Consider the following 23,040-nt stretch of genomic DNA (forward strand, 5'->3'; position numbering starts at 1 on the left):
TCATCCTCCCCAAATATTTCCTACAAGAAGCTAGAACACAGAACACTGTATCATTGCTCCTTTCTTCCCACAGCTGTGCATTTTTGAGGGAAGGGGCTGAATCTACAAACACTGGCTGACAAGTGTTTTAACAGATTTTAATTGAGTTTAGGTTTGCTTTCTTCAATATTAGCATATTCACTAGTGATACACTGAATGTACAGTAATATTTCAGTTCGTTTGAAAACGTATTGAAACATTCAAATCGTGAGTCTTTGTTTAGTCTAATATCCAATATGATGTGAAATATTATAACTTTCAGAATACATTATAGTACTTATCTGCAACCCCAGAGCTTAGTTCATTTACATTTATCAGAAGCTTTTACCCAAAGCAACTTACAGTGCATTCAGGCTACACATTTTACCAGTATGTGTTTCTTGGGAATCGAACCCACAACCTTTCGCACTGCTAATGCAACACTCTACCACTGAGCCACAGGAACACATGAAAGTACATAATACATAACACGAAATACATCCATCCGACTTAACAGTTTTGTTTTTTCTTCCTCATGCTTTTCTGTATTCTTCAAATATACCTTTAGTGACTGTGGCCAAAGAGTCGAGTTTCTTACTTTATCAGACCACAACACTTGCTGGTGGCTTATCTAAGTGTGGGGTTAAATTATGATGCTGACGTTTATACTGAGGTTGGTTTCCTGGCTCATTCCTTTCAGATCATGTTTGTGCACACTGACCCCTGTAGCAGCTCAATATTGCCACAGATGCTTTGCAATATGTAATATGTAATATGTTCTGTATTCCTAACTACAACGAGCAGTTCTATCAAATCCATATTTTAGTTTATCCTGTATTTTTGATCAGTTAAATTAAGCCTTAGAGAACATGAGGCATTTTATTATTCTATGTACTGTAGGCGAAGCAAGGGTCAGGCTAAAAGCACAAGCAGCATAAAACACATTATGAAAGTATGTCACTTTGACCTTCGAGGACAGAGCGTTTTTAAAACAATCCAAGTGTCTGTCAAATGATCATATCATTATTTTATTTGGCTTTCAATGTTTTTGGATATCATAACAAGGAAAGAACAGGATCCTTTTGTCGGGTTTTGGATGGAATTTGAGGATTTCCTTATACTGACCTCATATCAAGAAATGACTGCAAATCTTGATGAACGGATACATAAGCTGATTGGTGCTTTCCTCTTTAAACTCGATGAATTGCCAGAGGAATGCAGGTTAGATAAAGATGGTTCAGACTCAGTTCTAATCATATATGTATAATCATCATCATGTATAATCATAGCAGGCAGTAGCTGGGATGGAGAGCGTGAGCTGTGGATGTGTTCATCTATGTTCTGTCTTCTCCTGCCAGGATAATTGGATGAGAGGAAGTCATGTGTGATCACGTTCTTCATTTCCTTCCCTTTGTGTCTTTTCTCATTATTTTGTTCCTTCTGACTGAAAGCTGTTCTATTTTTTTTTTTTTTTCATTTTGAATGAATACATGTAACAAAAATGGCATGTAAGAGGGAGATACTTTTAGAATGTTGCTTCACATCTGATTCCTGATTATCAATCAATCGATGAAATTGCTATTTTATATTTAATTTCATGTATGTATTTGATTCCTTGTTATTTTTGGCTCTAACATCATATATCCACCAGAGGGCATCATGAGATAAACAGGAAGAGCAAAATATTAATATCCAACAAACAAGATCACATTTTTTAGATTGATTTGAGTTTAATTTTAAACGGAAGATATTTATACCCTAATTCCTAATTAATTTATGTGTTGATGGTTCCAAGAAATAATAATACAAAATAAAATAAAAAATGTCAATACTCTTTTTTGTTTTCATGCAACAGATTGGCAAAGATTCATTTTATTTTTATGTCAGATTGCAGGATCATCTAGGCTAATCTGCCTGGCTGCATACATGAATAATAAAAATGAAATAAATTATGTAATGCAGCTATGGAAACAAAGAGAACATATCATGAAACTGAGAATATAACATTATCTACGAATAGCCAGAAGTTTAAGTATCTATTGATTGTCCCAGTGTGACAGTAACTAAATATTCCATATATATAATATAAACTATTTGAAATGAATTTTTTTTTAAATGTTAAAAATTTTGTAAACAGGTTCTGTTTTATTTTATTTATGTATTTATTTATTTTTTACATTTGAATTCAGTAATAAACTAATAGCAACAATTAAAAGTTAAAACAAAAATGTAAATAATTTTAGTAATTGTAGGTTATTTTAGTGCATGGGTCTGTCAGATCGAGTACAGTTCAGTGGGAAAATCATACCCATATAAAGTTGAAAAACGGATTTGGACTGTAACTGGACATGTTTGGGTTAGTGAAGAAAAAAAAAGTAAAACTGCCTGCATTAAAACTTATACAGTTAGCAATGTAGTACAAAAGACAACACAACACAGACTAAAAGATGAAGACATGAGCAGTGCAAACTATTTCTGTTGTGTAGTTTCTATAGATCCTCATGCTTCCTGTCGCTGATGAAAGATTAACTGTAATCCTGAGTCTGCAAAGCTGTCAACAACTTACAAAAGCTGTCAAATACTTAAGCTGTTTTAGATTAAATTGTGTATTTTATATAATTTTCTATATCAGTATTTTCTAATAGTTACATAAAAATTACTGATCACATTTTCTACTTTAAGTTCAATTAAGTCAATTTTTAATTCTGAGAAATTACTGCAATTTGATGCAAACAATGCGCTCATTCAAATTAATAGCGTTTTCATTATTTAAGCATTAAATTCAACATTATTTTAATGCAGCATTATATAATTTTATTTTGGTTATATAAAATATATACAGTCCCTGTATGTGTGACTTAAAGTGCTCATAGTCTTCCAGAAACATGTCCTGTCCTGCTGTCACACGCTTTACCTGTAACCCGCTCCTGAGACCTGAGCTCAACCCCTCGCAGCAGCATGTGATTACAGCTCTGTCTGCAGTTTAACTGAATCCTAAACTGACACAGGAAGCACGCACGCCGTTTCCCTACAAGTCAAGTTATATAAGCAGATTTTTACCCTCTCGCCAGCGCGCCAGTGTCGCAGGAGGATTAGGTCGGGATCAAAGAGCCACATTATACAGGATGTCACTTTTTTTCTAAGGAATTATTGAAGCAGCTCTGGGGCTTTATGTGATATTACTTGTGCATATTATTTGGGCAGACATTATACTGCAATACATGTTTCCTGGTGGTTTTCACTTCACTTCCTTCAGTTTTTCCATGCAACTTGACTTTTAATCAACAAGTGTTGAGGTGTTTTTCCCGGCAGAATAACCACCGGTGTAGTTCATCACATTTACTAAGACATGAGCCACTAATGTTGAACAACTATCGAAGTGTCACATTACTTTTTGTTTTCATTAAAAAAAAAAAATAAATAAATAAATTATATATATATATAAGAAACTCCCAAAACAAATTGTTGACAGTCCACCTCGGGCCATCCAAGATGTTGATGAGAGACAGATTCAGATTCAGAAAAAAATGTAGCATCACTTGCTCACCAATGGATCCTCTGCAGTTAATGGGTGCCGTCAGAATGAGAGTCCAAACAGCCAGAGGAGGACAAAGTCCACAGGTAAACAGGAGATACACAACAGTTGTTCTGTTTCTTTAAATTTAATATTTTAGTTGCAAAATCACCATGATATTGTGTTTAATATATACCACAATATTAATCTTCTTATTATTGAATTTATTTTTATAATTAAATATCACATTTGCAACTGGCCAGTGTTCAAAAACTGCTGGAAAATCACTTCATGTAACCCTAAAAGAGTGATTCAAAATTAAATGTTTAGAGAAGAAAAAATCACCCACTGACTTTCAAAGCTGCTATAGTCATGACTGACTTCATCAAGGACCTTGATGGAAATGCAGTGCAATGAAAAGTATAATATTTGTTTTTCAAATGTAGCGAAGTTAAAGTCTCAAGTAATAATAATAAATAATAGTCAAGTAAAGGACAGATACTCAAAATGTGAACTTAAGTACAATACTTGAGTAAATGTACTTCATTACTGTCCACCTCTGCAAACAGCTGATAAAAACATCCCAATAATCCACACCGCTCCATTCTATCAGTTAACATCTTGTTTAAGTGAAAAGCTGTGTGTTTGTAAGAAACAAGTCTTTACAGCCAGAATCACTTCTGACCCAAATATCAGTCCGTAATCCATTATAATGCTTCCTTCTTTGGAAAAAAGTCCATTCCTTGTTGTCTCTCACATCAAAATCCAACAGCATATTTGTTTAGAACCGTTTTGTTTTTTGTTTGTTAATGTTGCTTGATCAGTGCATGTTTGTCTCCTTATTTTCCACTGTAATATTGAACTTTCACTCGTATTTTAGCTGTAAGTGATTTGAAGTTAAAACTGCATGACGTCATGACAGATTCATTTATTATGAACACACAACAAAGATATTAATTGACTGGATTCTTGTGGGTTAGTTAAGGTTTATTGTGATGTTTTTATTGGACTGTCATTCTGACGGCACCCATTTACTACAGAGGATCCACTGGTGAGCAAGTGATATAATTAAACAGTAAATTTCTACAAATCTGTTGCAGTGAAGAAACTAGTTCATTTACATCTTGGATGGTCAAAGGGTGAGTAGATGTCCAATAAATTAACCTTTTAAAATATAGTTTCTGTATTTATAACTACTTTGTGTTTTGCGCAAGTGTTTCTAATATAACAGCTGAGGGAGTAACCACAATTTTGACATATTTTTTTTCTGAACGATGTAATTGATATTTCCTTTGGGATGTCATAGAAATGCTTTTGTGGATTTTTTTTTTCTTTGGCGGTTGGGGCAAATGGGAACACATCAATTATAGATTTTGCAGCATCCTATCGCTACTATATAATTTGACCCAAGTTTCTGAAAACTTTGGAAATGTGAAAAGGGTCCATGTATGATTCTGAATGATAAGCATGAGTATTTATTAATCAGTGGATTTGGATTCATGACCAGGTTAATTAATGAATGCATTGGAAATTTCCAGTCACTTATTCAATTATCAACTCATGATCTTATCGAGTTAAACTAATGTAATTGTACAAGAAAAATCAATGACTCGATACCAAGTAAAATCAATAATTTATTCAACAATTTTCCATTTTTTTAAAAATAGATGAATGAAATACATAAATAAACAAACAACCAACATTAAAGATAATGACCAGCAAGATCAAAGGCATTTAGACAGCAAGAACCAAATGAACCAGCCATTTGGTTTTTAGCAGCTAACAATAGTTAACAACTTTGCTAAAACCACCGAAAAAGAACAACCATGGTATCTTATGCATGTGATCATCTATATATTGCTTTGGTAAACTAAAGATAATCTACACTATGATGACTAAACACTATTATTTTTCTTCAAGTATGAACGTTCCTCTTTTATCAGTCGGCAGTTACATTGTTCGTCCGGTTTCATTTACGATATATCGGCAGCGACCCTGTGTTTCGTTACGTATAACCCTTCACCGTCTTTAACATACCAACACATAAAGCCGCAGTACATTCTTTACCTGTAAAATCCTACCATGAAACATTTACATACATTAATTACTCACATGACACAGCTGAAGAAATCGTTTAGCTTTCACAACTATGACAATCTTTTGAAAGTTACAGTCCACTACAGTACATATGTAACTTCTAGCACAACAATGGTGGAATTCATCTATTATAAGTACTATATGTGAGTAGTGGTTAAATTATTATTATTATTTATTTTTTGTTAGTGAAGGTTTGCCCTGAACTAAGCCGTGTTTCTAAGCCCTTCTAATTATAAGTGAATTTGTAGTTTGTCAGTACAGGCTAACATTATGTTACAACACATGGAAGATACTCTAGAAAAATAATGTGTAACTGCTAGCTGGAAGTGATTTTGTTTATCTGCTCCTGAATTATTATTATTATTATTCTCCATCTGGACATAGCTGGATCATTCCTATTATGCAGTATGCATATGAAGCTTTTTTCATATTTAATATTAGATAAAAAAAAATTGAAAGACACTAGTAAAAGTATATCATGATTAAGATCACACATTCTCAAGATTTCATGTAATAAATTCCAAAATTAAACAGGCAATTTGTTATTATTATTATTATTTCTGATTAAATTTTTCATTGTGATTGTTGTTTTAATTTAAAGTCAATTTTGGGTTTTTGTTGTGTCCTCACTATTCCACTCAGTTATTTATTTATTTATTTTAATTCCCTTTAACGAAAGTAGTTGACGACATCATTTTGGTGAGAAAAAAGTATTCAAACAGTACAGCAAAAGGATTCATAAGCAATGACGAATTGTTATTTCTGTGGTATTTTGTTGGTTAGTTGGTTTGTCACCCTCTTATACAAATGAGCATATCAACATTTCAACAATAATAATAAAATAAAAAACCTCTCTGAAAATAAGCAATAGCTATGGAAGCTCGTTTCCGCCACTGACTAAAATATAAAACAAGGTAATTACGACTTTTTATCTGACAATTATCACTTTCTTTTCTCACAATTGCGAGTTTATAACTCGCAATTCTGACTTTATAACTCACAATTCTAAGAAATAAAGTCATAATTGCACGCTTTTTTTTACAATTGTGAGTTCATATCTTACGAGTTATAAAGACAGAATTTTGACATATGAACTCACCTTGTTTTATTTATTTAGTTATTTATTTTATTTAGTGGCAGAAAAGTGCTTCCATAGATAACTAACTATAACATTGTAAAAAAAAAAAAAGAATTGGTTTGTGTAAGTTGTAATTGTATGTTTTACAAGAAAATCAAAAAAGGTCTTCCTACTTGTTAAATTACATTTTATTTCATGTTTAATTTAACATTTAATTCAGTTCATTTAAAGTTACTTGACAATTTTTTTTTTTATTATTTGTAAAATTTACTGGCAATTTCTAAAAGAAAAGTACAAATTTCTAAGTTTTTTAGTGTATGTAAGAATTTGTTTTGGGGTTTTAGCAAACAAATGTACAAAGGACCATTTTGCAAATAAATGCAGTATTTCATGGGGGAACGCAAAACTTTGAAATCTGCATTTTGCTCTTATCTCATATTTTTTCTGACATGACTTATTAAAGGTTCCATATCATCCTATAACATATTTCCTGATTTTTGATGTTGTGTAAATCACCTTCTTAAAATTCATACACTTTAAGTGCCCGGGTATTACCAGAACATACTTCATTTTTGAGAATGTTCAAATGTACTGCATAAGAAGAATGACCCATTTACTGCGTTCCTGTCCCTGATGTTCACACATAGGGCTGAATGCTGTAAGCTCTTACAATCACAATGATCAAACTACATCCATTAAATATTACAATCAACAGCGACTCCTAACTTCAAGTGCTCTTAGTTTTTGGTCACAAGTTGTCCAATAAACAGGCTTACAACATTACCCCAGATTTGCTTGAATGCAGAATTTTACTATGCAAATTTCGCAAGATGTGCTCAGAATTAGTGGCATAATGAGCATTTTGCACTTACATGATTTCATTAAACAGTTTAAAATGTGTTAATGCAAATATACAGTATATAGCACCTAAGTGAAAACGGAAAGACAAGAAAAAACGCTCCTTAATCCTATTAGTGTTTTATGATTCTTATGCTTCTAACACAGTCAGATCAGAACCAAGTCCAACACAGCAGCTCGATTATTAAAACAAATATTACACAATAAGGACCAGGCCATAGATTCGAAGGCCAGCACTGATTGGACATTGTGCTTCACACAGAATGCTAATTTCGAGTGGTCTGTTTTATCTTCACAAAATATAAAAAAAGGAAAATAAGAGCTTTAAAAATAAAACATGAGGGTACGGACTCAAGCAACAGCAGGGGACGTGCTCCAGAAACACCAGCGCCATCGTGAGTGATGTTTATTCAATACCACATCCTCCTTCTCTCTCTCCTTCTTCACCCGCTGATAGTGATCTTCCTCTTTCAGATACCAGACCGGAGGCCAGCGGTGCTTCTCAAAATATTCCTGGTTTTCTGCTCACATTACAACACAAGCCCAGAATGATATCGAGGGTGAGTGATGGGCAATAGAGCTTATGAAGCAAAATGTGTCTTCTTAAACGAACTGTTCAACTAAAATGTAAAATTATGTGATTTTATGTATTTACAAAAGGAAGAATAACATCACAGCAGGTCTAATTTGATGTAAAACCAAAATCATAAAAATAAAAATCGATATATGAAATAACCATTAGGTTAAGTAAAGTAAAAATAAAAAGCTAAAAACCTGAATTGATTTTATTTCAGCTATTTGCTAAGGCAACATTTCTCATTAATTTGACTTGAAGTACTAAAATAACTAAATAATAACAACAAAAAGCTTAATAATGAACACTGTATTAAAATATAATATAAAATATTATGTGTAATATATAAACTATATTACAATTAAAATATTAATATTAAATAGATATATAAAAAAGGAATAAAATGTAAACAAAACTAAATTAAATTTTAAGTGAAAGCAGAAATGTCATAATTCAAAATGTTAATAAAAGAGCAGCATGAGAATAAAAAAAAAGAGAGAGAGACAGATATTTTTTCTGCTTTCACTTTAATACTAGTTAAAGTTTATTTATTTATTTTGGCAACCAATAACCAATTTGGTTACAACAAGTTTCCATTAGTTAATGGTAGTTAATGCATTAACTAACATTAACTAACAACAAGCAGTACATTTGATACTTAAGTAATTTGATTATTTATTACGTTTTGTTAATGTTAGTTAATAAAATTCAACTGTTTAATGTTAATTCATTTTACTATTACCATTAAGTAATATTACCATTATTTAATACAACTTTATTCAACTTTTGATTTTAGTCATGTATTAATAAATGTTGAAATTAACATTCACTAAGATTAATAAGATGTTTATTAACCAAGGGGTAGGTTATTTTTTGTTTATATGGAACCTTGTTTTATTATTTTTTCTTTTTAAAAGACGTTATGTTATATTTTAATCACAATATAGAGCGTGTGTATTATTAATACACTTTATTTTTTGCAGTTTTTGCTTGTACATGTTATTTATTTATTTATTATGGATTTGCTTGATTTAATTTCAGGGTGAACTCTCTCTTCAAAAGGACACTCATTTGTACTCACAGCTACTTCTACATAAGGAAGCAAAGTTAAATGTTACTGCCGATGCTTTAAATCAGGCAGTTTCAGTGGTGACGATTTGCTTCTGTCTCGTAATTGTTCAGCAAATGCTCTTACCTAGTGATTTCGACTTGATCTCTTTGCGGTAATTGGCACATATCCTGTTGTAATGCGTGCAGATGTGGTGTAAACACCAGGCAGCCAGTTGATTAGCATTATGGAACTGTCATCAAAACAAGAGAATAAAGAAGATGGCGTTAACGTTTGTATGTATTTAGTCTAAATATGGGAATATGATCACTGTAAACAAAGGCTGCCATCTTGTATTCTGAAATGATATATTGTATTTCACTATGAATTCTCACGCCTACTGTCAAATCTTTGAAGGCTGCTGTTACTAACAGTGTTGTTGAAAATAAAAGTTTACTAGAGTTGTTGATATTGGACATAAAGTTCTTGACATTACTCAGCAAAAAGACGCCATTAAAAATATTATTCAAATAGATTTGCTTTGTGCTGACACAAATTGATTTCATTTCTTTGAAAAACCTCCTTTACAAGCATGACCTGGCCAAGAGGGCAGCAACAAATGACATAAATAAAGAAAATATTACAACATCAGACACAATACAACACATTCATGAATCACAACAACAATTTACCAGGGCAATAAAGCACAGAATCTGTTAAAAGTACCTTGAACTCGTTCAATAATGGAAGTATGCTTAAAATTAAGTAGTTTTATATTAATTTGTAGATTATTCAAAGCAACAGAAGCATCATATTTAGGTCGGTTTGGTCCCAGGGAATATTAAGATATAACATGCATTTGTATTGTATTGTAATTTAATTTGCGTATTTCGTAGAGATATTCGACAAGATGTAACGTTAGGATCGGTTAATCGCCACTCACCGAATCAAACCTCCGTGATCAATTGGCACTAATATTTATATTACAATATTAGTACTAATATTTAAATTTACAGATTCATGACACTTTTATCCACAATCAATTTTCCACTTTAATAACGAAAGATAGATTTACCTGAGCAAGCTCCAGATAGGTGAGTACCTCTCCATCGATATCCTGTCCTTCTTTAGATGCTTTTACTAACTCGCTCGCAGCATATTGCTCTGAGGAGAGAAAACATCTGTTAAACAAAAGGCACATTTAGATGAGCTGAATAATTGATTTAGAAACCATTTTGACTTGGAAATGGATAGTAAATTTCACAAATTAATTGCAAAGAAAGTAGAAATACTTAAATGGTTTTCTAGTGTTATTTACTCCAAACGACAAAACCAATGCAAGTTATTTACACTGAATAATATTTCATGATGTTTTCCTACTCTTGAGGACTGTAAATAAACTGATGCACAAAAAAAAAAAAAAAAAATTTCCTCCGGGGTGGCGCAGGCTACGCAAAACCTGAGGTAAATAGCTGCATCTGGAGTCCCAGATAAATTTCATCCTGTCACCAGCACGTCATTAGATGACGTCCGCCGGACAGATTATAGTGTGTGCCACACAAAGCTCCGCCGAGACGTTCTCTTTTATTTGGCACCTTGACATCGCTTGTTGCTAGGCAACACAGAATGAAAGGGCTAAAAGGCCTGTTTGCTTTAGATCCGAGGTGGCCGAGCAGCTCTGCCCTGTGCTTGAGGAACGTGTGCGTTGTTTTGTGTGTCGGAGTGTGTGGCAGAGAGCTCACCTGTCAGGGCGATGAGCCGTGGAAGGCACAGTCTGTTGGCCAGGGCGATTAGCTCCATTGGGTCCAGGTCTGCCATGGGCGACAGCTGATTGGTGTAAAGATACTCCAGCACTGCCTGCATACAAACCCTGCTGGTGTTGGGGAATGAGACCTGGCAACACACATGTACATACGTCATTATTCATCAAACAATCAATCTGGTCAATTCCATCTGGTGCTGCTAAGTCAGCGTGAAATAGTGTTTATAAGCCATTTACTTCTGAAATGTGAAGATCCTGAGGGAAATAGGAAATCGTTGGGATAAAACATAGAACAAGACTTGACTTTGTCCTTCGGGGTTTGATTTCATGGACGCCTCTAATTGACAGGTTGTTGGAGTGGTTAAAAAATAAGAGGACTGGGAAATCTATCAACAAGTAAAGTCGGTTAAAAAGCAGAGCAAGTTAAAAGTTGCACCAAAAAAAAAAAAAAAACTGTTGTAACCTGCAGATGTTACCCCAAAGATTAATTTTTACTACTTGATTTAGACAGACTACTGTACATAAAAGTCTGACCTCAATAAACCAGATTTATTCAAAAGTTTGGTCAAAGTTTTTTTTTTTTGTATTAATATAATAATAATCAAATTAATATGGTAATAATTAAATAATTATTGCATATTTTTAAAGCCACTTCAAGATACAGTAAATCACTAAGCAATAATTTATAAAGACATTCATAATGTAATAAAATCTAAATCATTTAAAAAAGAAAATTATTCAGAACTTTTAGATTTTATGCTCATATTATTGTTGTTATTACATTTACATTTACGAGTACATTTATTTTAGGAAGTTATTTTCATTTAAACTGTTTTAGTTATTTTTTTAATGAAAAATTACACATGTAAATGTTTTTTGTTTAAATAACAAGCACGGATGATAAAATGTTGACTGATTTATAGGTGAATACCAAAGAAGTGTAAAACAAATTATTAATTATCATATATTTTAATTCAGCCATTATATATATTGTGTATTTAACAGACTCTAGTCAGCTGACCTCTGGAGATGAGACTATTTGTTCTTTAATCTCTATGAAACTGATGGCCAGCTCACCAGCAGTCCAGCATTACTAAGCACATTTGGGCAGCACACGCAGATAGATGCTGCTACGTAACTCATTACATAATACTCTTCAAGGGCAAGCACGGTAGATTGCTGTGTTTTGCCAGGGTAGTCTAACCACTCTAAAAGAGAAGTAGAAGTAGGATATTGTCTAAAATATATTAGACGCAATTGTTACACTGGGCAGTAAGGCAAAAAAAAATCCCGCCATCATGTATTGAGTCCCTGGTGCAAAGATTAACCAAAGAGGAAAACAGATCACTGTCTCTGAATGACGTCTGCTTTTCCTCCTCGGGGAGGAAACTCGGTCTGCTTTATTCCACCTGTTAAGGAGGAAATAAATGAACAGTGCCACAGATGAAAGCATCTATTTGGACAGTGGAAACAGGATTAAGTGTGCATGTGGCAACTGTGGAATGAGCAAAAAGCATAATTTAATCGATTCTGCATCTCAGCTCATCAATTATGAATTATGCATGTAAACAGCGATAAATGGAAAAGTATGAGGTTAACTGTGCTTTCAGTTCATTATTTATACATTTAATCAAAATGATTACAAAGAAAAAAATATTTTTTTAAGTATAGTAAAAATGTAAATTTTTACATTTAAGTAAATGTAAAAATGTATATTTCAAAAATGAATAAATGTGCACAAAAATATTGATTATAAACGCCATAAATCTCAATATCAGAAAAATGACTTGTGGAAACTAAATCCAATATTGAAACAAAATAAAAATGAAAGCAGTTTGCCAAATTCCCAAAATAAAGTTCTGAATGAACAATTACTACAGCTAAACTGAAATACAAAATCAGTGCAAAACAAAACACAATTGAATGACACAATAATGACATTTCAAAAATTTAATAATCCTGCTATATTGTGGATAAACAATCTTGCAAGACAAAAGCACCATGCACTCCAAAAATGTCATGAGAACTGACAGATCATTCATCACTGCAGAAATAGATTTTCAAAACTTCACTTAGAGACACAAGGATGAGACTATTTTAGTTATTCAAGAATTTGATGCAATTTGTTGGCGAGCCAGTGTCTGTAAAATGTGTCATTGCGCATCTATTTGAATATGTAAGCGCATGTAAATGTCTGAGCGGTGTGACCTTGTACCATCTGCTTGAGCACTGGCAGACTCCTTAATGCTTAGGACGAAATAAAGATGTTCTTTAGTTTGTCAGTGCCCTAACTGGAGCTCATTAAACATTGTCTTCACACTCACCTCATCATTTGCACTCTCCATGAAAGAGCCCCCAAATAATGCTGCCATCCAATCACAGCTAGAGATCAGCAGTGGTTTGTGGGCGTTAATGGTGCCATCATCCAACCTAAACACCACATCTGCAAAGAGAGTCCAAAACTGATGAGAAACTGCATTTTACAAAGATATCTTTCAAATTCTTTCTCATTCAAAAAATAAAACAAACACATCTTGGTTCCTCAATACCTGTGAAGTTGTTCTTGGCAAGACACTCTTTGATTCGGTTGGCCTTTCTCACATGGAACGCTTTTGTGATCTCTTGATTCATGAAGCCCTCATTGTTCATGATGTTCTCCACCATCATCCTAAGATCAAACACTTCTAGGATCTCTGCGATCTGGGCGATCTTCATCAGGTCCTTCTCCTTCTCATCCAGCTCACCAGTGTAGAGGAAGCGTAGGACAGCGCTGAATGGTCCATGGTGGATGGAATGATCCATCTTGACAACAGTCATAAGAGCTGGTGCACCTGTGATCGGATTGATCACGTTCTCCTTGTGGATGCTGTGGAAGGCCTTGCTCCAAGATGCCAGGGACAGTTTGGTGCGTCGATGCATCCCACTGAAACTCATCATCTTGAGGGTTCCGTCACTCTTGGAGGCCCTGAGCGAGCACGGTGAAAGATTGGGGAGAACGGTCACGTCCTCTTCCGTGTCCAGGCTTAGTGTGCGCATCAGTTGATCCCGCCCATGACGCGCAGTTACCACCAAACACTGGGACTCATCTGAGAAGTCCATCTGAAAGAGGTCGTAGAATTTGGAAGATGAGGTAGACAGGTAGATCCTGTGGGCAAACAAGTGAATGTGTTCCTGAATGGTGAACATAACATCAGCACACAGTGGGCTCTCAAGAAGCTGCCTCGGGCCATCCCTGTTTTTGGCTGGACACTCAGGAATCTTAATAAGTGGTGGAGGGGCTTTGGGTGGCAAAAATGGTGCCTGCAACAGTGGCTTTTGGACCTTCCTCAGGTGGGACTTCCAGAATTGTAGGTGGCGTCTGGAAATGAGTGCTGCTCGGATGGCATTATCAAAGATATCCTTGATGCCAAACTGATCGAAAACACTTGTCTCGTAGTATGGGATGCCAAGCTCTTTGGCGACCTCCCTTCCACTCTCTGGAGGCAAAATATCTCCGGGTTTAATAGGCCTGTGAGAGACAAATAAATACAGCGGTAATATGACAGCGCTCCTGGAAAGAGCATATGCAAATTCCTGAGAAGTTGTTGCATGGGAATTGGCAAGGAATATCCAAGTTCCAACTTATTGGATTCAGAAGAACAGGGCCTTTAGTTCCCAGTACCTTGATAATGGTCGCCTAGCACGATTGACTGCCTCCAGGTCAGCGTAGCGCAAGTCCAACTGGCAACCGACCAAGATGACAGGTGTCCGAGGACAGAAGTGCTTGATCTCAAGGTACCACATAGTTTTAACATGGTGTAGGGAGTTGGGGTTGGCAATGGAAAAGCAGAGAACCACGACGTCAGACCTTTGAAAGTAAAAGTTAAATAGTAAATAGAGTAACCATCCAATGAAAACTCATTTGTTTAACAACACAGAGCAAGACAGCACGTAACAACCATGCTAACGGGATTTTAAGCCAAGAGTGTTGAATGTGAGAGATGCCAAGCAGTATCCGCAGCAAAACCACAGTCCTTCACTGTTCGGTAGACATGCAAAACCTGCAATCTCGATGCCAGCCTGACATTGACTCAATGACAGCACGCAAAAAGATTGCCTTTAGTTTACGCAAGTCTTATGCCGGAGACAACAAACTCCTTCGGCAATGCTTTTTTGTTTGGCTGCCTCTGTGAGTACTAGAACAAACATGATCAACAAAACAAAAGCACAAAAAGCATGACATGCAGACATTCTGGCACACTGTTGGCATACCTTCCTGAAGCAAGATTAGTACAAAGTCTATCCTGGGGAGGGGGGCAACACCCGTCACCACACGAGTAAGTGAATAATGTACGATCACCTGTTTGCTATCGTCCGCGTAAGGAACCGTGCATTTCTTGCTGACTGGACAAGCAAAGGTCTCAGCTACCACACCACACAGTTGGCAATGCAGAAAAGTATGGAGATGCTAGCAGGCTTGAGGACTTACAGTGTCTCTCTTATGTTTCATGGGCTTGCATAAAGATCATAGGAGCCCTAAAAACAAAAAGAGGCACAGCACAATGCTACATAATAATTGCCTTTTTATTTAACAACAGTTCAGGGAAATATATCTGAAAGAGAGCAACATTACAGCCAGAGTCTATAATGACAATATAAGTCCAAAGGGACAGTAATATCAAACAGCTTTTAAAGTTAAAGATATGCTTTGATATGGCACTGCATGGTCCCGATAAATGCTAGGCTAAAGCCTATCCTCTCTTCAGTAATGGTTTGCTGAAAACTAAACATCTCTGGTCAAAATGGGGCTCTTGGCAGTTCACCCTAGAGCTCTAGAGAAAAGCCTGTTTGATGTTAAGCCAGAATAAATGCACTTTCTGGTAAAACATGTAGCATTTATTTGGGCTTCAGAATCTCTTGAAGAGCCAGCGTGGTTTCACTTGCCCTCTCAATGACTCAACAATACCTCGCCCAACCTGAATAAATGAGCATATAAAAGCAATTATCTTTATTAACCTTACATCAATCCAGGGTGTAGAACACTCAACATGTCATTAATTAGCAATTAAACATAACACACTATCTGAAGGAGTCATTTGTAAACTTGCGACCTCCATGCAAAAAAGTCTTTGTCTCCATTAGGTAAACTCACATTGACAGATTGCAGTAACCGTTGTATTTTGTCACCGTCAACAATCTCAGCTAATCACCCAGATTTATGACTTCTGTTTTGCGGAGCTGTTTCTTCTCGTTCATCACCAAATGAACCAGTCACTCTCAGCCAGAGTATGTTTCAGTGATAGAGATATTGCTGTTGTGTTTCTATTAGTGGGCAGGATTGCAGACTGCTTTAAAATATGCATTCTACTGTCCCAAACAAGCCAAGATGAGGAATAGCTACTTAATCAGGGATGTTTGTTAGGATACTTCAAGCAGAGTAGTTGCCTATTTGGTTTGGCTATTTGACTCTAAACTCTGGATGAGACAATCTTAGCCTATGCTCATAAAGCAGAAAACACACTTCTTACTCTTATATTTGGTAAGTACTGGTTCAGAGAGGCACAGTAACGTTGAAATCTCATTCCTGTATTCTTATTGGTTGCTTTTGAGGGCAATATAGTATGCCAGTCACACATCAAGGCCCTGAGTAAGGCGGCTATTTAGAGGTCATTCTTTGAATCCGAGCCAAGCTTTATTACTCCAGACCTCAGTGCACTGGTTTTATTTTTAGGATGCAATAAAGCAGGGATGACTAAAAATATAATTCTATTGAACAAGACTGGCCCAAAGTCAAGGAGCAAGGCATGCTTTCCGGACAAGTCAGGTGTATCTGATTGAAATAGTCTAGTGCATCTGGATTGGGACTTGTCTAGCGCTAAACCACAAAATATTGTCTCATGTAGGGTAAATATGCAGACAACCCTTCTTTATGTTTCTAAAATCTCCTTTCAGACTGTCAGAGGGAGGAATTATGCTGTCAAACACCATCTGTTAAAGAACTCTAAAAAGACACTGCAGGAATATAATTTCTTCAAACAGGGATTCTCGGAGTTTGTCACATTCCCCTCCCTATCTAGTGCGAATCGTGAACATGTTTTTGGATGCTAACAATCCCTTAAGAATGGGAACTCTGATGACTAAATTACCTTTGACACGAGAAAAAAACATTTCTTTATAAGAAGCCATGAGCAATATTCTTCTGATAATATTTCTGGCCACATTTTTAGGGAGTAACAATTATGTGCACTTTATTGAATATAATTCACAGACAGTGCACTACTAGAGTAGTAGGGAGTGGATTAAGACAGCCTAGGTTTTTAACATTATAAATCAAGATGTTTCTACCATCAATCACTAAAAATTACAAAAAAATGTTTTAATAAAAGCTTGAATTGGGTTTGACCTATTATGTATGACTGATAACACCAAGCAAACTGTTTCTTTAAAACTGGCTAGTGAATGCTTTATTAACAGATAAACATAAAATGACCTTGAATGAAGTAGCAACAATATGAATATGAATGCTGCATGCTATGCATTCTTAATTTCTTGTAAATACATCTGTGAACATAACATAATTGATTTTAATTATGTTACCGACGCTAAAAACTGAATGAATGAGAATATTTTGTTTATCCTGCACTAATAATGTCAGAAAAGAAAGCATAAAAGCAGCGAGTGTGTGATGAACGCAAAGAAAGACCTCATTAACCAAGTGCTTGACACAAAATGGCCATGAGTTAACATAACAGTGTTCAGCTGTCATGTTCGGCCCGCATTCAGTTGCAAATAGCTCAGTGTCTGATGTCAGAGCGATGATGAAAGCATCTGATGGCAGGATGCTTCCTGTCTTTCTGTTCAGTAAAGCGGTGGCATTTGTGAACTGAAGAAGCAATTAAGATTTTCTCTGGGAATTTGCTATAAGATATTATCCAGAGAGCACTGTGAAATTTTCCCATGCATCACCTTATATTTATGTTATTTTTAACATCTGAGTCACAATGATATGGAATGCCACCCTCATGCAATTCATTTAATTTTAAAAGGAATTATAGGCATAGTTCACCCAAAAAATGTAATTGCATTTTTTTATTTTTTGAGGAACACAAACGAAGATAGAATAATATTCACACTCCTCTTTTCTATACAACGAAAGTGAATGGTGACCAACAAAAATATCATAAAAATCAATACAACTTATGTGCAGTAAGTTTTCTGATGTCATTCATTAGCTTTGCAAATGCACATATTTAAATTAGTAAGTTTTTGATTGGTCATGTGACACACAAGAAGGATCTGTGTACTTTGTGTTCAATCTTGTGTGTCAATCAGTCAATCTTCCTTCTTATCAAAAATTACATTTTCACAATTTTAGGCTTTCAATTTTAAATAATAAAACAGTAAATGCAATATATATGGACTATACAAGGACATACATGGAAAAAGATGCATTAAGTTTAAAAACAATATATTTGATATTGATTTTCTGAACAATTTAATTGTATTGTTGTAAGACTTTTTAAGACTTATATTGTGTCATTTAGCTTAGTCACCTCTGGTCACCATAACTTCCATTATATGGAAAAGAGCTGCTTGAACATTCTGTTTTACACTTTTCTTTTCGAGTTCCCTGGAAGAAAGTCCTACGGGTTTGGAATGACAAGAGGGTGAATTAATAACCAATTTTTCATTTTTGGGGGAACTATTGTTTTAAGCTTGCCCCACTATTACACAGAGATTGCAAAACAAACAGAATCCGTTCGTACCTCCCGTAGGCGAAGCGTCTGTCTTTGTGATGGTCTCCAAAAGTGTCCCATAGCCGGAGGGACACACTTACTTCATCCACAACGTCTCTGGAACGTTCTAAGACCTGTGAGGAGTCATAAAATTAATTTGGCTTTTAAAGCAGCACCTCTGCCCCCGGTCAAAGAAGACCACAGGCGTATTTGATCTTTTTCTGTAATCTGTTTTCCTTCCGTCGGCTGAAATTGAAATGAATCCTGACAGAAACAAAACTGCCTTGGGTCTGACGTAATGCCATGATAACGGCAAGGTAAATTTAATTGAGGGAAGATTTACCTCTTGACAGACTCTGTACTGGTCGATGGCCCAGACGGTGGGCACATGGGTGGCCAACAGCTGGTACTGGGTCAGGGTAGTGTTGCAGGCCCGGGCACAAATAAGGCGAGTCTTCCCCACCGCATTGTCTCCAACAACAACACACTTGATGGTTTCTACATTCGGTCTTTCGTAATCCATATTGAATTTGAGTACCCTATGACAAAAGGAGTTATTGTACATACTGACCAAAGGAGGGATTTCATTTCAGATCTATTAAATCAGAAGCTGCACAGAGCATTGACCTTGCTGTGGGTCAATGAAGCCTCACTATAACACAGGACTTCTGGTTTTCACATTCCTAAAATAAGTGCCCTATATTATAGCCACATTTTGTTCCTGCTGAGCTGGACAGAACCCAACCCATATAACGTTCTTATCAGATCCAGTGTGTATGACTGCAAAAAAAAAAAAAAAAAAAAAAAAAAAAAATATATATATATATATATATATATATATATATATATATAAGTTTGTCTTTTTTTAATGTATTCATTTATTGTAAAGGAAATAAAATGTTTTTAAAAAAAGTTTTTCTAAATGGTTGTGTGTGTGATAACAGCTCTAGCTGTAATCCTGGCATCTAATATAATCATAGAATAATAACACTAAACAGTAAAGGTCATCCATGTGATTGTATTACTTAATATTAAAATCATACAATTATTTTTCATGCCTTAACTTCAAGGTTTTATTACATAATACAATATTAAATTACAGATATGGCCTTTAATGACTCCAATAAAGACACAAAAAAAGGTATTATGAAAAGTGCAGCGTCATCATAGTTTTCACCTTCAATACATCTTCAGCTGGAACTTTTTTTTTTTTAAAGGTGAGGTGTGAAAAATTATCTGAAAAATCATCTTAATACACACTAAGACCAACATTTCTAAACCTTACAATTCAGTTTCAACGTGATGTTAATTAGCATATGTGAGCTATATGTAAACTTCTGGTTATACACTAGAGCAACATCACAACATCTCTAGACTGCACTCTATAACCAACACACAGTCTTATCCATTCATCTTTTATGTTACGATCTCTTCACATTGTAATGACAGAATAATTGGCATTTTTTTGTGTCTGTTCCAATTTAACTGAAGTTCTATGACATTGTAATCAAATAATGAATTTTTTTCCATTTTTTTCCTGAGCAACACATGCACACACACACACACGCACACACACACACACACACACACACACAAAACTCACTAAAATGTGAAACTTAATTGCTGTCTTAAATGATTTAAACCAAAGTGGTGCCAAGGTTGAGTGCACTTTTTCCAGCCACTTCCAATTACAGATGAATCCAAGTGGAAACAAAGTGGAAACTCATAAAATCAAGTAGAAATAAATAAGGAAAATGAACTTTAAGAAATAAAGATAAGCTATGTCATAACACAATGATTTTAATTTAGAGCGCATACTTCTGGATTGTCTATTGCACTGAAGTTTTAACTTGCAGCACAGTCATACTAAGTCAGAGATATGACAGTGCATAAGTCATATAAAAAGAAATGTAAACATAGTCTACAAATTTATGCATGCATGCAAGACATTACTTCTAGCTCATCTGACGCAAAGTTGTTTCTTCTAATTCTTACAAAACGTTGATTCTATATTATTGTTATTACTGTTATTAATACTGTTATTACTACCACAAGAAGCAGAATTATGTATCAAATATTTTCAGCTTTCAGGGTATTATCTTGCATACATATATGTAGTTATCACCGATGTAATGCATAGAGAATACTGACATTACCCCACGAATTTGGCTTTGGAAAATAATTTCATAATAAACCAAACATTATACACAATTCTTTATACGAAGTTGATCAACTGTTCTACAAGGGTGCATGATGAATTACATAAGGACACCACCCTGCAAACAAGAGCCATCACACAGTGGACACAAGCATACGTACCGTGTCTTTGAGATGTGTGTGTGTTTATTGTTGTCAGAAGTCAACTCAGTATACAGTGACTGCAGCTTGCTGATGGAAGAACAAATGCTCGTCGCTAGCTGGGCAAATGCTGCAAAACCATGTCCTGACCGTCAATACGTCCCCGTCTGTGTGCAAAAAAAAGTTAATTCCTATATATCTGCAAGCGTACAGACTGATAAACACGCGGGTATAGTGTGTCCTTCCAGATCGCGAGGCTCTTTGAGAGAATCATCATCTGCCGCGAGTCAGATGCGGCTTCCATTGTGACGTCATAGAGCCGGCGCTATTAATAGCGCGCGCGTACGATTTCATTCAGGAAAACAAGGTGCCTCATATGTGCTGTGAGCCATAGAAGAGCATCAGTCAGCTTCTTGGACGCTTATTTTCAGTGAAACCCAAAGAGAAACGCGTTCATTTAAAATAAGATAGGTTTTGAAATGTAATTACTCCTTTGACTTAACATGTGACCGCATAAGTGTCAATCATTTAAGAACTAATTCTGTATAACAAGACACCGATGCTGTACATTTTGAAATGTTTATGAATTTCGGTTACAAGCACAGTCAGATGTGCACACTTCATTTTCTTACACCCTGATTAGATGCTAAATGACTGACATCTCTGTGGTCAACAACATCATTTTAATCCAAATAAGTAGATTACCATTGACTCATTTCCAATATTATCTTCTGCATATATTGGATGAGCAAAAACCTGAATAGCAGAAAAACCTTTATAGTTTTGTTTCATAACAGCATAGTCCCAGTATATGGCAAAATTGACCAGACTTGTGAATCACGCAGAAGAACAGACCGACCGGCCTAATTCTAGCGATTTCCTAGACTTTTTACTTGCTCGGAGAAACACAGCTCAAATTATGAATGAAATCAGGGCGGCGGAGCCAGACACACATCAAGAAATACTTCAGGGCCCCGTCTCATGCCTATAAACCCAGAGGATGTTTTTGAATCATGCATGAAGTGTGTGATGTATTTATAACTGCTAGGAGCCTGATCCCTTGGTTTGCTGCAGGCAGTAAATGAATGAAGGCAAAGTTGAGTAGGACACATCTTATAAACAGGATTATTCAGCTTCAGTCCTGATGTCTGCTTGTCAGGTGACATATAAGTGAAATTTTCCAATTTGTAATCTGTAATCCTCTGAATTAATTAAAACAGTTCATGTTTAATTCCTGCTATGACCCAGCTGTCAGACACACATATAATTTTTTTTCTGTGCTAGTCAATGATACATAACAACTGGTTTAAACTTTTTAAAATATTCTAAAAATGCACATATCAAGCATCACAAATAAATCACAGTAATTTGTGGTCTCAATACAATTGCAATAAACAATATGGTAATTTACTTTGTGCTTCATAAAACAACAATTCATTTTACATTTTAATTTGGCGCTATACGTGACCAAGCGGAGCCTTTTTCCATATCTTGATCCTGTGGTTAATCAATATTGCAGGACTAGTGATGTGGAAATCATTACTAAAGCCGTTGATATGCAGACAGAGTTGGCAGGTGAGTGTGCTAATCAGCCTTTAGCCAGTGGCACAATTAGATGTCTGTGTTTATGGCTCCAGGAAGAAGGATCCTTTTGAAAATAATTGCTCCGTGTGTGTGTGTGTGTGTGTGTGTTTGTGTGTGTGTGTGTGTGTCTGGTAATTGTTTATACTCATGTCAGCTCTAAGAGGTGATCAAGCATACAGTGGGCTCCAAAAGTCTGGGATCACAATGCTGGAAAAAGATTATTTTAGCATTATTTTCTCATTTAATATTTAATATATTTCTATTTTTAACTGTAATTTATTCGATCAGCATAACAGTTTGAGTGTAGAGTAAAAATTAACTGCAGATGTGAATGAATTTAAGATTTATAATATAAAAAATATATAAGATATTATGATTATGATATTTTTTATATCTATCTCATAATGTTTAAATATTTTTATATATTTTAATTTAATTATATGAGTTTTATTGGATAATCAGATTCACTGGTTCTGCACTGTTTTTATACAGTC

General features: G+C 35.1%; 1 protein-coding gene across 1 annotated transcript; it reads right to left on the bottom strand.

The window, feature by feature from the left end:
* Window positions 1-5,153: 5,153 nt before the first annotated feature.
* On the bottom strand, window positions 5,154-21,239 carry LOC127968765 (rho-related BTB domain-containing protein 1). The gene is made up of 10 exons (XM_052570103.1): window positions 20,984-21,239; window positions 19,008-19,203; window positions 18,695-18,798; window positions 14,611-14,796; window positions 13,499-14,457; window positions 13,274-13,392; window positions 10,930-11,080; window positions 10,263-10,351; window positions 9,335-9,440; window positions 5,154-8,086 (listed from the first exon to the last, which is right to left on the bottom strand). The coding sequence occupies exons 2-10, from the start codon at window positions 19,185-19,187 to the stop codon at window positions 7,917-7,919; spliced, it is 2,064 nt and encodes a 687-aa protein (XP_052426063.1). The 5' UTR covers window positions 19,188-19,203; window positions 20,984-21,239; the 3' UTR covers window positions 5,154-7,916.
* Window positions 21,240-23,040: the final 1,801 nt, after the last annotated feature.

Source organism: Carassius gibelio, chromosome B12 (assembly GCF_023724105.1).
Source record: "Carassius gibelio isolate Cgi1373 ecotype wild population from Czech Republic chromosome B12, carGib1.2-hapl.c, whole genome shotgun sequence".
Taxonomy (NCBI): domain Eukaryota; kingdom Metazoa; phylum Chordata; class Actinopteri; order Cypriniformes; family Cyprinidae; genus Carassius; species Carassius gibelio.